The 15,415-nt window shown below is 42.9% G+C and overlaps 1 protein-coding gene across 1 annotated transcript in view; it reads left to right on the forward strand.

Annotated features, from left to right (window-relative positions):
- Nucleotides 1–15,415, forward strand: part of GUCY2C (guanylate cyclase 2C) — a 52,317-nt gene that overhangs the window by 19,782 nt on the left and 17,120 nt on the right. The window contains exons 12-17 of the mRNA XM_063396112.1: nucleotides 903–1,008; nucleotides 1,620–1,682; nucleotides 2,231–2,302; nucleotides 3,780–3,884; nucleotides 5,057–5,143; nucleotides 9,204–9,336. Of these exons, the coding sequence (XP_063252182.1) occupies nucleotides 903–1,008; nucleotides 1,620–1,682; nucleotides 2,231–2,302; nucleotides 3,780–3,884; nucleotides 5,057–5,143; nucleotides 9,204–9,336 (566 nt within the window). The remainder of the gene's footprint in view (nucleotides 1–902; nucleotides 1,009–1,619; nucleotides 1,683–2,230; nucleotides 2,303–3,779; nucleotides 3,885–5,056; nucleotides 5,144–9,203; nucleotides 9,337–15,415) is intronic.

Genomic DNA, 15,415 nt, shown 5'->3' on the forward strand with positions numbered 1-15,415 from the left:
GAAAAACATGTAACTAAATATTAGACCTAGTAGATTTTAATTCAGTTTGATATGTTCTTAATCACCGGCTGATAACCAGTTTGAACTGTAGTGAATCCTAATGACACGCAGACACACCTTTTGACGTAGAACAGAGAAAAACAGTTCTTCCTGCAATTGTTGGTCTTCCTTTTCTTATGCAAATATGTTTCTAAAATGTACTGAACAGGGGAATATTTGTGTTATTACTCAATAGCATGGGTTCTGCCATTTGGAGCATTTGCCAGCAGTCATCAGTGTGTTAGGATTCTCCTGCAAACTCTTCAGTCAAGCCTGTGTGGTTTTTTAGTAGAGAAAGGACTTGCATAAGTAAGGAGATAATTAGATGCATTTTCAAGGACTCTTCCCTCATTTTTACAAAATGTGCAGAATACAAGGGACACCCACAAAAAGGCACCTCATCACTCAACACGTCCTCTCCTGGCATTGTATTCACAGCAGTCTTAATATCCACTGTTGATTGCAGGACTTCCTTTGGCTTGCATTTGTTTGTGGGACCTTTTTTCCAAGTACATTTAATAACATGGAGGAGAAAACTACATAAAATCCAGATGGCTCTTTATGTTTTAAATTCTTCTGAACACCCCTTGAGACTCTGGTAATTGCCTACAGTTGTTCTGCTAAATCTGTTCTGTTCTGCTACAGAATGAACGAGGATTTAGGCTTTCCCAAAGCTAGGAGAATTAAAGAATATCCTCAAACTGAAAATCTGGAGGAGAGCCACAGGGCTTGTGCTCAAGTCTCATCAACCCGTAACACCATCCTTATGTCATCCTGATACTAGATGCTTCCCTGTCCTAATCTACTGTTGAGGGTTTCAGTTCACTGGGAGGATATTCTAAAAGACTTCTCTTGTTCTTCAGAAAGTACAGGAGAGATAATGAGCGCCGGTGGAAGAAGTGGTCCCATATACCACCTGAAGAAATCTTGCCTCTGGAGACCAGTGAGACAAGTCACGTTAGTCTGAAGGTATGAGAAGCACACTGCTGAAAGCTAGGTCTTAGAATCTGTCTCCTAAAGACAATCAGTGCTGGGGTTTTGACATGATCTGACTATAGCATCCCATGGCTCTGGTAAGACTTAATTTTTTAATTTTTGTTTTTTAAATTTGTTAATTTTTTATTTTTAATTGTTAATTAAATTTTTTTTATATATATCTTATATATTTTTTTTATTTGTTAATTTTTATTTTTTAAATTTGTTTTTTAACCCACACTTGCTGTATTGAAGAAATAAAGATTATTCCCAATCTATTGCTCTCTAATAGAATATACCTGTTCAGATCAGTAAAACTCATTTTGTGATGGGTGAATGGGCTGGGTATTGACTTCCAGTCTCTGTTACAAATGATTTCCCAGTGCTTTTTGTGCCTCTGTAATGCCCAAGAGCATGAAAACAGCAGGTGAAGGGCCTGGGAGTGGCATGGATGTCCCATACCTTTTGCGGCATGTAGTGACCCTCCCTAGAGAGAGAGGCTTAAGCTTCTTTACGTGGCACACACAGACATTACTAATCTCTCTGGACCTGTCGAGTGGGGAGTAGGTGATAATTCAAAGTTAATTATTCTTCTTTGTTCTCAGATTGATGAAGATAAGAGACGTGACACCACCCAGAGACTGCGACAGGGCAAGTATGACAAGAAGGTAACGTGACTGCAGTGTCCATGCTCCCTTCTTCACCTTTATGAGGGCACTTTTTAGGAGGAGATCATTCCGACTCCGCAACCTTGCAAAATGGTTTGTTCTTATGGAAGGAGTAAGCCATTTGTTCCCTATCAGCTGCTTTGTATTTTGTTTACTGACAGAAGGCTAAATATTAAACTCCATGAACCCCTAGCCCAGGAGCACAGAAGCACAAACACAGGGACCAGAAATCTGATACATTTTGGTACTGAAGAGGTGAATAGGTTAATGGGGGACAGGCATTTACATGGCAATTCTTGTGCATTCAGTAGAGTTGTCTGCCTGACAGAGTTATATTCTTGTTAAAATCTGCACAACTGATAGATCTAAATCCTTTGAAGACAATATAGCTCCAGCTTATTAGCTGATTCACTGAAACTCCAACAGTGAGGCAGGAGGCAGGTGTTTCTGGAGTATTTCTTTGTATGGACATTTCTTGGAAAAGAAAGATGAATTGCTGTTGTACTAAACCTATGATTTTTTTTTCCTCACTGGTATTTTTCCTTCAGGTGGTGATCCTAAAGGATCTCAAAAACAGTGATGGTAATTTCTCAGAGAAGCAAAAAATAGAACTGAACAAGGTAACTGTTGCACACAGGAACTGGACACAGCAGGGTGTGGGAGATACCCTTTTAGATTAGGGTGAGAAGAACTTTCCTCCCATGGAGCTTTGCAGCCACATGTTAATATTTCTTAGGCTTCATTATTCTGTTGGTTTGTTAAATTTATGACACCCTGTTACTATATATGCACCTATGCCAGAATGTTCTTCTTTCCCTTGAACCCCATTGGGTTAATTTTGCCGCAGTACCACACCGCTGTAACCCCATTAATCCCCCTGGTTCCTAGCCACCCCTCTGCACCATGTTTCCCTATCCCTATTGGACCTTGACTCTCAGAAACACCCCTTTTATCTGCTATATAACCCTGGATCCTTGGCCCCATTTTGGCTCTCATCCCTGGTCTACTTTCGAGGCTGTACCCACGATGCACGCGCCGTCAATAAACCGTGCTTGGATTTCCAAACAGGACCCAGTCTCCTCGCCTTTATCATCAGCTCCTTATTAGCAGAGTGCACTGGGCCCCCGAGGCGCAGGTTGCTCTTAGGAACATGCAGTAGCACGATGCTACAGCAGGGTGGGATGGAGTCTGTGAGAGAAGTAATTGCTTTCCACTGTCAACTCCAGCAGCCATATGCTTGTGTGTGTTTTTGAGGTGGACAAGTAATGAGTTCCTCAAAGGATATTGCTTGATAAACTTTATCTTTGTTATGTGATCTCATCACCACTTTAGACTCTGAATTGTGTGCCAGTCAAGCTGAGGATGATTCATTGAGGATGAATGAAGTAATTCATGCACTGTCATATGGCCTTACTAAATTTTTATAGCTGATGCTAAAAGGCAGTGCACTCTTTTGGCTCATATCATACTAATTCGTCAGTAGCAGAATGTTGTCGTTAGATCTTATTATTGAATGCCAGTTGCAGCTCTTTAAATATAAGTTACTTTCTGCTGACTTCTGCATACAGACTCTTTCAACAAGGGAGATTAATTTGGCTGCACTGATTCATCTTTTTTTAAATGGTTTTCCTTTTACACAACACTGCTATTATTGTGATTTCAATAAACTCTAAAAATACCTCAAAGTAAACTACAGTTGTCTATTTAAATGGACGAACTCCATAACATTGTGCAGCATGATTAAATTTTTATTACTTGCTCATTTACTGATTGATTCACAACATTCTGTCATTCATAATGGCTATTCTGGTCAGCTGGGAGGTTTGATAGAGGGGCAGTAATAGATACTATAGTGGGCTCTGGAATTAACTTGCAGTGTCAAACAGCAACCACTCTTATCTCGCTAATCCAGAAGGCTCTGGAATGACAAATGTCTTCAAGTATTTCACTCAGTGCCTTAGTACACTCTGGTTTAAGGGAAAGTCATACATCTTACCAGGGCCTGAGATAAAAAGCCATGTCACACAAATATCCATGCCCTATGTTTCTGTACTAAAAATGATTGCTTTTAAAACAGATTAAATGTCTCTGCTCTAGCTCCTACAGATTGATTATTACAACCTGACCAAGTTCTATGGCACTGTGAAGATAGACACTGTGATCTTTGGGGTGATTGAATACTGCGAAAGAGGTTCTCTGCGGGTAAAGAATTTTAAAGATCTCCTTCTACAAATTATCAAATTTCAAAGTAAGAAAAGAAATCCCCATCTCTGTGTCTTTGACCCTCTCACAGCAGCCATGGACTGAGCAAGTGTTGACAGGTTTCTAATTCTAAGTCTCCTCTCCCGTGCTTGGTTGTCTCCATCCCTCCCCAGGTGCTGCTGTCACTTTGATGGTTCGCAGCAGCAAGAGGGTGAGGTGAGGTGGAGCCAAGGAAAACTACAGGCCCAGGCCACAGTAACAGCCAGTATTTGTATTGTGTCTCTTATTGGAGGCATATAGGATATAACTTGTTCTTCATTTTCCAAGCTGTAGCTGTTGTCTCTGCTGATGTGCTTGTGTACCACAAAGTGTGCAAAGACAGAAAAAAAGAATATATTCCATATTAGTAAGGGAGAAAAATGGCAAGTTCTGCATTATAAGGGAAAACAACCCTTAATTTTTGTTTATAAAAAGAAATGGTAAATTGATGCTGGCAAAAGTATGGAAAGACCTATGGTTTATTACTACCAATATTATTTCAGTGCCAGTCATGAAGTGATAATCATTATCTCTTCTGAGGGCATATATTGTCTCTGTTTCTGTGATCATACAAAAACTGTCATCAGTAGCAGTTGTCTCTGGAACAAACTTACAGCAAGGCAGGAAAATCAATTGTTCTCTCTCTAAGTTATTTTATGGTAAACTGGCATACGCATGGAAGTTTACTTGTATCAAGCGATGTCATCGTGGCTGAAACAACTGTAAATGACTGTCAGCCAAAGATAAAGGAACAGTTTACTTTGGACTTGTAAGGCTAGCAGTAAATTGGTAGGAAATGGACTGTAAGCACAAAACATGGAAAATCCTCTCCCTTCCTCTTGAACGACTTGAATTTGTTTCTCAGCTATTTTGTGTTAGTAAAGACTTGTTTGAAAGACCAAATTCACAGCGTATTTTTAATTGCAGAAACCCCTCTTTTCTGTAGTCCCCACTTTTCTAGCTCTGTGTAAACTTAATATTTATTTAATATTCCCTGGTTTTTTTGAGTCAACTTCTGTTCTAATGCATGTACTCTATATAAGAAGTAAAGTTGCTGGTTGAAAGGCATGCAATTTGTATACCCATATCTCATCTTCTGCTTTTTCCCTGAAAAACTTTTCTTCTCTTGACAGGATGTTTTAAATGATAAAATATCCTACCCTGATGGCACGTTCATGGACTGGGAATTTAAAATCTCTGTCTTGTATGATATTGCCAAGGTAAGTAGACTGCTGACAGTGCAATGTGAATCAACCTGTCCTGTCTTGCAAAACTGATCCTCTGAGAAGTGTAGCTCTCAAGGTCTTCTTTCCTAGAGCTGTGTGCCCCTTCAGTCTTTTCTCCTCTGGGGACAGGTATCTGAGGCAGGAGACCAGTGGCTTTTAGACTGAAGGAGGAAATAGGGGCCAGAACTGGCTTGGGGCTATTTATAAATAAGCAAATGAAGTATGGCCCAAAGGTCAGAGGGTTACAGTCCACTGACCAGTGGCTCCGATAAGTAGGTCTTATGCAGTCACAAGCTCTGCAAAACACTCCTTTGTGGTCTTAGGTAAAGCATACAGAACAAAACTGTATTTTTTCAAGTCAGAATTATTCTAATATATATCCAGAGATGGGACCAACTTTTTCTAAACAAACTGTTTGTGTATCATCCTGATTTTCTTACTGGATTGTGAAACTCTAATTTCTCACTACAGCTATCCATTTCAAGCAGTTTGAGAGGGAAAAAAATAATCTTGTACAGAAACCAAGGCCTGTTTTCAGTAGCTTTTAGCAGATCTTTGTTTTTTAGGTCCTTGTGGTAGGAAAAATCAATATGCATAGTAAAGGAAATTCTGTTCTACATTAGAGACTTGTAACTGTTTTGCTAGTAGGTAAGGACCCTTTGTAATTCACTGGTATAATAATTCAATATGCCTCTATAGATAACGTAGAGAATCCCCTCTGTCTTTTTGCTAGTGCTCAGCTGCTCTCCTTTTCCTATTGCTGGTTTGAAGTCGGATGGTCCTCCTGTTTCCCTACATGCACGAGTTCACATTTGGTCACCATGATGAATGACTTCACTGTGTCTATTCTAAAGAGATATTGAAAATCTTGTGCTCTATTAAAGCCCCTTTAATCCAAATTGTCACAGTTCGTTGGCCTTGTTAATAACTTTCAAGTTCAGTTAACGTTCAGGTAAAGTTTCTTTTTAAATAGCAACAGAAGAGCTTCCCTTCCTCCTTAAAACATTTCAAAACTCAGGGTATTTTTTGATCCTTTGCAGTTCACCTTCAGATGTTTCCTTAGAAAATAAGGATGTCTCCATTTATGAGGAAAGAGAAATCCCAGTCCCTCTGGTGGGAATGACCAAATGACCAATGACTGCATTCATACTGAGATTTCACAGCCAGTCATTTGCTGCACCATTGGTAAAGGGGTCATGGCATCTGAGGATGAATTGGCAGTGTCTGTTATGTGGAATGGCTCCTGAGTGTTATTAGCTGTGTTACTAGAGATGGTTCAGAAACTCTCATGAGTATCTAGGAATATCAGGAAAATTACTGTCATTTGGATGATCTGCCAACCTCTCCTATTCCTTGACTTGATAATGTGGTGAAGCTTCTGGAACGTACAGATTTCCATAAAACTCTAGTGTTGTTTTTTCCAAAACATATCTTCTAAACCTCCAAGCACCATGTCTATATTTACTTGAATGGCTTCTCTTTTTAAAGAAGTCATTTCATGGACTCTCAACTCCAGTTCCTCTCATCTCAGTATCTATCCTTTTCAAGTCCAGCCACAGCTCTTCAGGCTGTTAAAATACCCATGACCAGGTGCAGCAGTTCCTTTGCCTTCCTTTTGAGATGCTTCTTCCTCTCCACACCACCAGTTTCATACACTCTGCTTTCACCATGGCCCAAACAGTCCTCATGCTGTGCTTGCATGAGAAGCTGCTGCATTTGTTTCTGAACAAAGGTTGGGTCACTTGTTTTCCCTGGTGCAAACAGCCAAATGATGACTATTCTTGGTGCAGTCTCTAGTTCAATAGAGAAGGTGGGGTGGCCAAAGAGGAAGCCCTAAATGTACTCTGTTTACTTCCCCTCACCCTCACCCTCTCCTTTTCTTTCTTTTTTGCTATCATAGCTGCCTCTAGGATTGATAGGACCACCTTGTAGCTACATGGATTTGGCCATGTGACCAAAGAGCTCTGATGAAAAGTCTGATGAGAGGGAATTGCACTAATCAAGCCTTGTAGTCATTAATGAATACACTGTTGTTGCAATACTGTTTATTAAATAAGTGGCTGCTGCAGGATATTGTGCAAGGGATTGTAATATTATTGCACTGTGCCAGGAAAAGGTTTGTCAGTCAGAACGAAACCTTTGCTCCAGAGCAAAGGTTACAAGAATGCTCAAAATTTTGGAACTATTGTACTGAAAGTCATTATAAATTTTGAAAATCACATTGTGGGTTTTTAATAGGTTCTGTGTTTTCAGGTAGGTGCATAGGGTAGTGGGAAGAAAAGAGGAAAATTTTATCAGGTACATCTATAATACCTTTGCCTCCAGAAACTGTTAATAAGAAAGCGTTGGGGTAAGGAAATCTTAATTACCTTTGCTTGTTACTTGATGCTGATACTAATTGGGAATTCTGCTCCAGTAATGGGAATATTTTGTGGCTAATGAAAGCAGGAGCTGGAAGAAGGCACTGCTGGAGGAAATAGAGCCTAAAGCAGGCAAAGCATCCTGGGTAGTGTCATCAGGGCTGCATGCTAAAAGCTGCTTAATGACGAAATGTGTTCCTTGAGTATAATGTGCACATAACCTCTGTAAATTTGGCATGGTCTAGATAGGTCCAGGATAACCAGTCCAACAACATTCTCCAGAGATTGCATCTTTTGAAGGCTGCTTGTGTCTCAGACATACATCTGCTCTGCCCAAAACTCAGCTCATATCTCAGTGATCTCTTGTAGCATTTGCTGGTCCATTCCCAGTTATGGGTAACCCAGTATTTGAAAAGAAAATCCAGCATGTCAAACAGTGTATTCATGACCACCTGGGCTGTGTAACTGTGATGAGTTTCTATCTACCAATTATACAAAAGGATGAGCTATACATGTAGGAGCCTAAGTAGAAGATCATTCAGAGAGGAAACTAAACAGATATGACATACCTGTTCTAGCTTCCACAGGATATAGATTGCACTTCATATACTGAGCATGAAGGAAAGAGGCCTATAGGAAGAAAGTCAACCAAGAGTAGGTTATCACTAAGTATGACTTTAAGTAGTTCAGCAGAGTGAGATGAAACAGAATAAATAATAGCAAGAGGGTACATATTAACATACCTACTCCCTTCTTCAGTTGACACACACTTAATAATGTTCTTTTCCTGCAGTGCCTCAGTGCTAGCCCCTTCTCATGTATTGCACCGTATCTGAGTGTCTTAGACTAAATCAGATAATTTCATATGATATGTAAAAAGGGGCAAGCTGCACACCTCTGTAAGCCTGTGTGTGTTATGAGTCAGGAGTGTGAATCTCAGGAAATAAAGATGAAACTGCATTGGCCAGGCCTCGTGCTCGCTTCAAGTTTAGCTCATGGACAGCTGGTATGTATTGACTTGTATGGATAAAACCATAAATAGTCAGTCAGTAGAGACTTTTATAACTCTCTAGTCTGATCCTTTGGCCGATCTAAGCCCTAGTGCATCATCTGACACTCTGCATTGACTGCTCTGGAGTCCTCTGCTTTGCAGTTACAGGATCTGCTGCAAATGTTTCAAATAATGTCTCTGGTGTATGGTGATTTTCAAAGATGATACAGACATAAAGAGCAATTCCTCTCACACCTCTTGTGTCTGTTGGATGAATGTGTAGTTGGAAGCACTTCTTTGTGTGACATTCCAAGAAATCAATATTAAATTTACCAAAAAACATGTAATGCAAATGAAATTAAAACTTTTGTAGGAGAAAATACATTTTCTTAATTACTTGTGTTTTGATATTGACAAAACCAAGATGCTACGTCAAATTGTTGTTAAATAAAAGGAAGTATGGCCTCCTATGACATGACCCACTTCCTCATTTCTTAACATTGACTGTTCCTAAGACCTTGGAAAGTCTCTTTTGTAAAATAATAATATGAAAGGGAATTGTGATGTATGAATATCCATTGCAGCTGAAGTCCATCTAATTACTTGCACAGATATGCTAATATTCACATTCTTGATGAGTATGGTAACATCAGAGTATCTCCCATGTAGTTGTGCTTTCTTTCTCTTTTATTCTCAACCACAGGGGATGTCTTACCTGCACTCAAGCAAAACTGAAGTCCATGGTCGACTCAAATCCACAAATTGTGTAGTAGACAATCGCATGGTAGTGAAGATCACTGATTTTGGCTGTAATTCAATTCTGCCTCCAAGGAAAGGTAAAAAAATGCCCAGCTGGACTCTCCTTCATGATTTTCAACTCAGTGGAATTTTCTTACCTTCATAGACCAGTCTTGGACACAGTACAAATCAATGCAACTTTGATTTATATTATAGCAGTCATTATATCGTTTTAACTTAAACAACACAATGAAAGAATTACTAGCAGGTAGCGAAAGAAATTAGGCAGTGTGAGAAGGAAAGATGAATATTCAACTTTTAGTTTAGAAAACAGAGATTTCACCTGTGACTGAGATGTAAGAAACATTTTCAGTGTCCAAGTTCTTCATGCAAACAGATCTTTTCAGCAGTAGTACTGAAACTGTGTGAAGAAAAAAATAAGTTAATTTACCATGAATCTTGTAATTTATTAGATACATGTGTTACCACAGTGCTCTGTGATGTCATTTAAACATTAAGAGGCATGACTCTGATAATCCTTGAAGAAATCTATATTGATAACTCTGTGTCTTATTCCTTAGTTAGGAATCTAGTAATATATGCTCAACCAGAATGGAATAATGTTACTAGCTTTTCTTTACATTTTCTGTTCACCTCTGTCCTAGTTTAGGACAAATTTAGGGGAAAATTCCCACAACTCCCTCCCCCACCACCAGGTTCGGGAGGAATTTCCTCAGAGGAAAAGTGGAAAAAACTTGTTTATTGAGAAACAACGAAAAAACACTCCCCAACACAAGAAAAACAGTCCGAGATGACAACAAATGTTTTCACCAGTCCAAGAGAGGGTGAGCAGTCTCTGCTGGGGAGGGTGCCAAAGCTTCTTTCAGGTGCAGACTCCGGGGCGTGTTCCCTTGATGTTCCCGAAATCAGGGCCCAAAGCAGGTCCGATGTCTTCAGGGAAGGGAGGAAGGAAAGAGAGGGAAACACAAAAGCAGAAAAATGGCAAAAAGCAAGCAAAAAGCAGAAAGCAAGAGAGCAAAGCCAGCAAAGCAGCCTAAAGCTAGCAGCAAGCAAGACAAAAGCAAGCAGCCGGGGGAGGGGCTCAGCTATAGACAAAACAAACTGGGAACATGGGAACAGGAAAAAAAAAAACCCACAATTTGGGATACAAAGCATGAAAATGTCCTGTCACCCCAGGACATTCCACCCCTTATCCCATATCGTGAACATGTTACTGAACACAATGAAAAAAAAACCTTTCTTCTCACTTGCTCAAACCTTCCACACTTACACATTTCCTTCCATCTTACTTGCTCAGACCTTTGACACTTTCACGTTTCCTTCTGTCTCATATCTGTATGATCTAACGTACAGACAATGGTGGTAACGCTCAGCAAACAATGATATCATCCCACAATCAGATCTCCCTGAGGTACACAACGGGTTGTCCCATCTTTCTGCATTATCCACCAGGTATAACTTGGTCCTTGAGCAAAGACAATCCCACGAATGGGTTTGCCTGTACTCAAGGCAGGATTATTCCATGCTGTCTTCCCCAGCAAACCTCTGACATGGGCCACTGGGACTTTATCTCCATCTACTATATTAAGGGGCTCAGACTGGGCAGGACCTGCTCGGTTGGTAGAACCTTGAGTGTTAACTAACCAGGTGGCTCTTGCTAAATGCTGCTCCCAGTTCTTGAAAGACCCCCCACCCAATGCTTTCAAAGTGGTTTTTAACAATCCATTGTACCTCTCCACTTTACCTGCAGCTGGTGCATGGTAGGGGATGTGGTACACCCACTCGATGCCATGTTCCCTAGCCCAGGTGTTAATAAGATTATTTTTAAAATGAGTCCCATTGTCTGACTCAATCCTCTCAGGAGTACCATGCCTCCAAAGGACCTGCTTTTCAAGGCCCAGGATGGTGTTGCGGGCTGTAGCATGAGACACGGGGTAGGTTTCCAACCATCCCGTAGTGGCTTCTACCATGGTTAGTACATGGCGCTTGCCTTGGCGGGTTTGAGGCAGCGTGATGTAATCAATCTGCCAGGCCTCCCCATACTTGTACTTGGACCACCGCCCCCCATACCAGAGGGGCTTCACCCGCTTAGCCTGTTTAATGGCAGCACATGTCTCACAGTCATGAATAACCTGAGAAATGCTATCCATGGTTAGATCCACCCCTCGGTCTCGTGCCCACTTATAGGTGGCGTCTCTACCCTGGTGGCCTGAGGCATCATGGGCCCATCGTGCTAGGAACAGCTCTCCTTTGTGCTCCCAGTCAAGATCTATCTTCAACTCCCCTATCTTTGCAGCCTGATCTACCTGCTGATTGTTCTGCTGCTCCTCATTAGCTCTGCTTCTAGGGACATGGGCATCTACATGGCGAACCTTCACAGGTAGTTTCTCTAACCGGGTAGCGATGTCTTTCCATTCTTCAGCAGCCCAGATTGGTTTTCCTCTGTGCTGCCAGTTCGCCTCCTTCCATCTCTTCAGCCATCCCCACAGAGCATTGGCTACCATCCAGGAATCAGTATAAAGTTTTGGCCACTTCTCTGCTTCAGCAATGTCCAGGGCCAACTGAACAGCTTTGAGCTCTGCAAGTTGACTCGATCCACCTTCTCCTTCGATAGCTTGTGCAACTTGTCATGTGGGGCTCCATATGGCTGCTTTCCACTTCCGGTTCATCCCCACAAGGCGACAGGAACCATCAGTAAAAAGAGCGTAGCGTGTGTCTTCTGCCGGCAGTTGGTTATATGGTGGAGCTTCTTCAGCACGGGTCACTTGCTCTTCTCCCTCTTCACCAGTGAGACTGAAGCTTTCACCCTCAGGCCAATTGGTAATTACCTCCAAAATCCCAGGACGATTTAGTTTCCCAATTTGGGTGCGCTGTGTAATGAGGGCAATCCACTTGCTCCATGTAGCATTGGTAGCATGGTGGGTGGAGGGAACCTTTCCTCTAAACATCCACCCCAGCACGGGTAGTCGAGGTGCCAGGAAGAGTTGTACCTCGGTACCAATCACCTCTGAAGCGGCTTGGACTCCTTCATAGGCAGCCAAGATTTCTTTCTCTGTTGGGGTGTAGTTGGCTTCAGACCCTCTGTAGCTCCAACTCCAGAATCCCAGTGGTCGGCCTCGGGTCTCACCAGGCACCTTCTGCCAAAGGCTCCAGGACAGGCCATGGTTCCCGGCTGAAGAGTAGAGCATGTTCTTCACCTCTGGTCCTGTCCTGACTGGGCCAAGGGCTACCGCATGAGCGATCTCCTGCTTGATCTGGGCAAAGGCTTGCTGCTGTTCAGGGTCCCAATAGAAATCATTCTTCTTACGGGTAACCAAGTAAAGAGGGTTCACAATCTGACTATATTCAGGAATGTGCATCCTCCAGAAACCTATGGCACCTAAGAAAGCTTGTGTTTCCTTCTTGTTGGTTGGTGGGGACATAGCTGTGATTTTGTTGATGACATCAGAAGGAATCCGGCGCCGTCCATCTTGCCACTTCACTCCCAGGAACTGGATCTCCCGAGCAGGTCCCTTAACTTTACTTTGCTTAATGGCAAAGCCAGCTTCCAGGAGAATTTGGATGATTTTCTCTCCTTTCTCAAACACTTCTGCTGCTGTGTTTCCCCACACAATGATATCATCAATGTATTGTAAATGTTCTGGAGCCTCACCCTTTTCTAGCGTAGTCTGGATCAGTCCATGACAGATGGTAGGACTGTGCTTCCACCCCTGGGGCAGTCGGTTCCAGGTGTACTGCACGCCCCTCCAGGTGAAAGCAAACTGAGGCCTGCATTCTGCAGCCAGAGGAATGGAGAAAAACGCATTAGCAATGTCGATTGTGGCGTACCACTTTGCTGCCTTGGACTCCAGCTCATACTGGAGTTCCAGCATGTCCGGCACAGCGGCGCTCAGCGGTGGAGTCACTTCATTCAAAGCACGGTAATCCACGGTCAATCTCCATTCTCCTTCAGATTTACGCACAGGCCAGATGGGACTGTTGAAGGGTGAGTGGGTTTTACTAACCACCCCTTGGCTCTCTAACTCTCGAATCATCTTGTGAATGGGAATCACAGCATCTCAATTTGTTCGATACTGCCGGCGATGCACTGTCGAGGTGGCAACAGGTACTCATTGCTCTTCTACCTTCAGGAGTCCTACTGCAGATGGGTTCTCTGACAGTCCAGGCAAGGTGTTCAATTTCTTAATGCCCTCTGCCTCCACGGCAGCTATTCCAAAAGCCCATCTGAACCCCTTAGGGTCTTTGTAATAGCCATTCCTGAGATAGTCTATGCCCAGAATACTCGGAGCCTCTGGGCCAGTCACAATCGGATGTTCCTGCCACTCCTTCCCAGTCAGGCTCACCTTGGCTTCCAACAGGGTCAATTCTTGTGATCCCCCTGTCACCCCGGCAATGGAAATAGGTTCTGTTCCCTCATGTTCTGACGGCATTAGGGTACACTGAGAACCGGTATCAACCAAAGCTTTATATTTCTGTGGCTCTGATGTGCCAGGCCATAGAACCCATACTGTCCAAAAAACTTGGTTTTCCCTAACCTCTACCTGGCTAGAGGCAGGGCCCCTCTAAGCCTGGTTATCCTTCTTTCCTGAGACATATGTCTTGGAGGTTCCTTCAAGGGGATTGGACAAGTCATCGTCATCATTATGCCTGACAGTTCGACTACGGGCAACTGGAGCTGCTTCCCTTTTCCTACCTTCCTTCAATTCATGCACCCGTTGTGCCAGAGCAGCAGTAGGCTTCCCATCCCATCTCCTCATGTTTTCTCCAGACTCACATAGGAAGAACCACAACTCAGCTCGTGGGGTGTACCTTCTCTCCCCAACAGAGGAACGTCTGCGTTGGATACTAGGGCCTCTAATTTGTACAGCTGAGATTTGGAGGAGGTCCTCCTTAATCTCTTCCCTGAGTTTCTTACAACTTTCCTCTATTTTATCTTCTAATTTCTGCAGTTGTGTTTCCACAGCTGCAATTCTGGCATGAGTCGGGCCATGTACAGCATCTGCATATGCCCAAAGCTTCTTTGCCATATCGAGCACAGTCTCATATATCTCATCCCGCTTCATTATTGCTAGAGCAGAAGCGTATTCAGGTGGCCCAAGGCGCACAAGTTTCCTCCACATTACAGGTGTGCACGGTACGAAGTCCGGATTCCTAGTTGTTATATCATCTGAAAAAATGATCTCTACCACTGCCATCTCCCTCAGGCGTTGGATCCCCTGTTCTATGGTCTTCCACCGTGTCTGCTGAATATAAAGGTCATCTGCACACAGGTATCTTTGTGCTACTCTCCAGGACCCGTTCCTAGAGGCTGTGAGGGCTAGCCCTCCTCATCATGCCTTGGTCGATGACAGGATCATGTGACAGGGATCCTAAATGCCTCGCTTCAGTGCCATCCAGAATGGTAGCCTCCCCTGCCGCATCCCAAAGGCGGACTAGCCAACTAATTATAGATTCATCGGGCTGTCGCCTATAATCCTTCCTTAGGCCTCGAAGGTCCTTCAGGGAGAAGGAATCAATATTGGCTCCGGAATCTGTGCCACTTGCTGTGGTCTCTGATTTTGGTGATGGTCCTTCTCTTGGATCATCATCATCCTCCACCCTTCGGTCAGTCTTGCTTTTACACTTTCCACCTTTTGTATTTGCAGCAACAGCCATTGGTTGGGGCTTACTCTCTGGTTTAACTACTGGCCTGGAGCCTGGGATGTTTGCTGCAGCCTGAGTGACTGGGACAGTAACTAATTTATCTCCCTGTTCCCTTTCCTCTATCTGCTGCCCTACAGTATCTAGCAGGGTGCGATAAGCATGTGCCAGGGCCCAGCTCACTGCAATGATCCTTTCCTCCTTAGTGTTATCATGGCACCTCTCTTTCAGATACTTTACCACCTCAGCTGGGTTCTGAATTTGTTCAGATGGAAAGTCCCAGACTACAGGATCAGAAAACTCCTTTAAAATTTGGCCCATATCCTCCCATTTCCCACGCCACTCAGAATTCTTCACCCTTGGTTTTACTCCTAAATCAGGAGTCTCACCAGCCCCTCTAGAAATCTCAGCCTTCATCTTATATAAACTGCAGACAGTATAAAGAAAGCTTACTAAATTAAATGCCAGAAAGATGGTGTCCTTGGCAGTCAGGGAGGACCAAACATTTTCTAATAG

The sequence above is a fragment of the Prinia subflava genome, chromosome 4 (genome assembly GCF_021018805.1).
Source record: "Prinia subflava isolate CZ2003 ecotype Zambia chromosome 4, Cam_Psub_1.2, whole genome shotgun sequence".
Taxonomy (NCBI): Eukaryota; Metazoa; Chordata; class Aves; order Passeriformes; family Cisticolidae; genus Prinia; species Prinia subflava.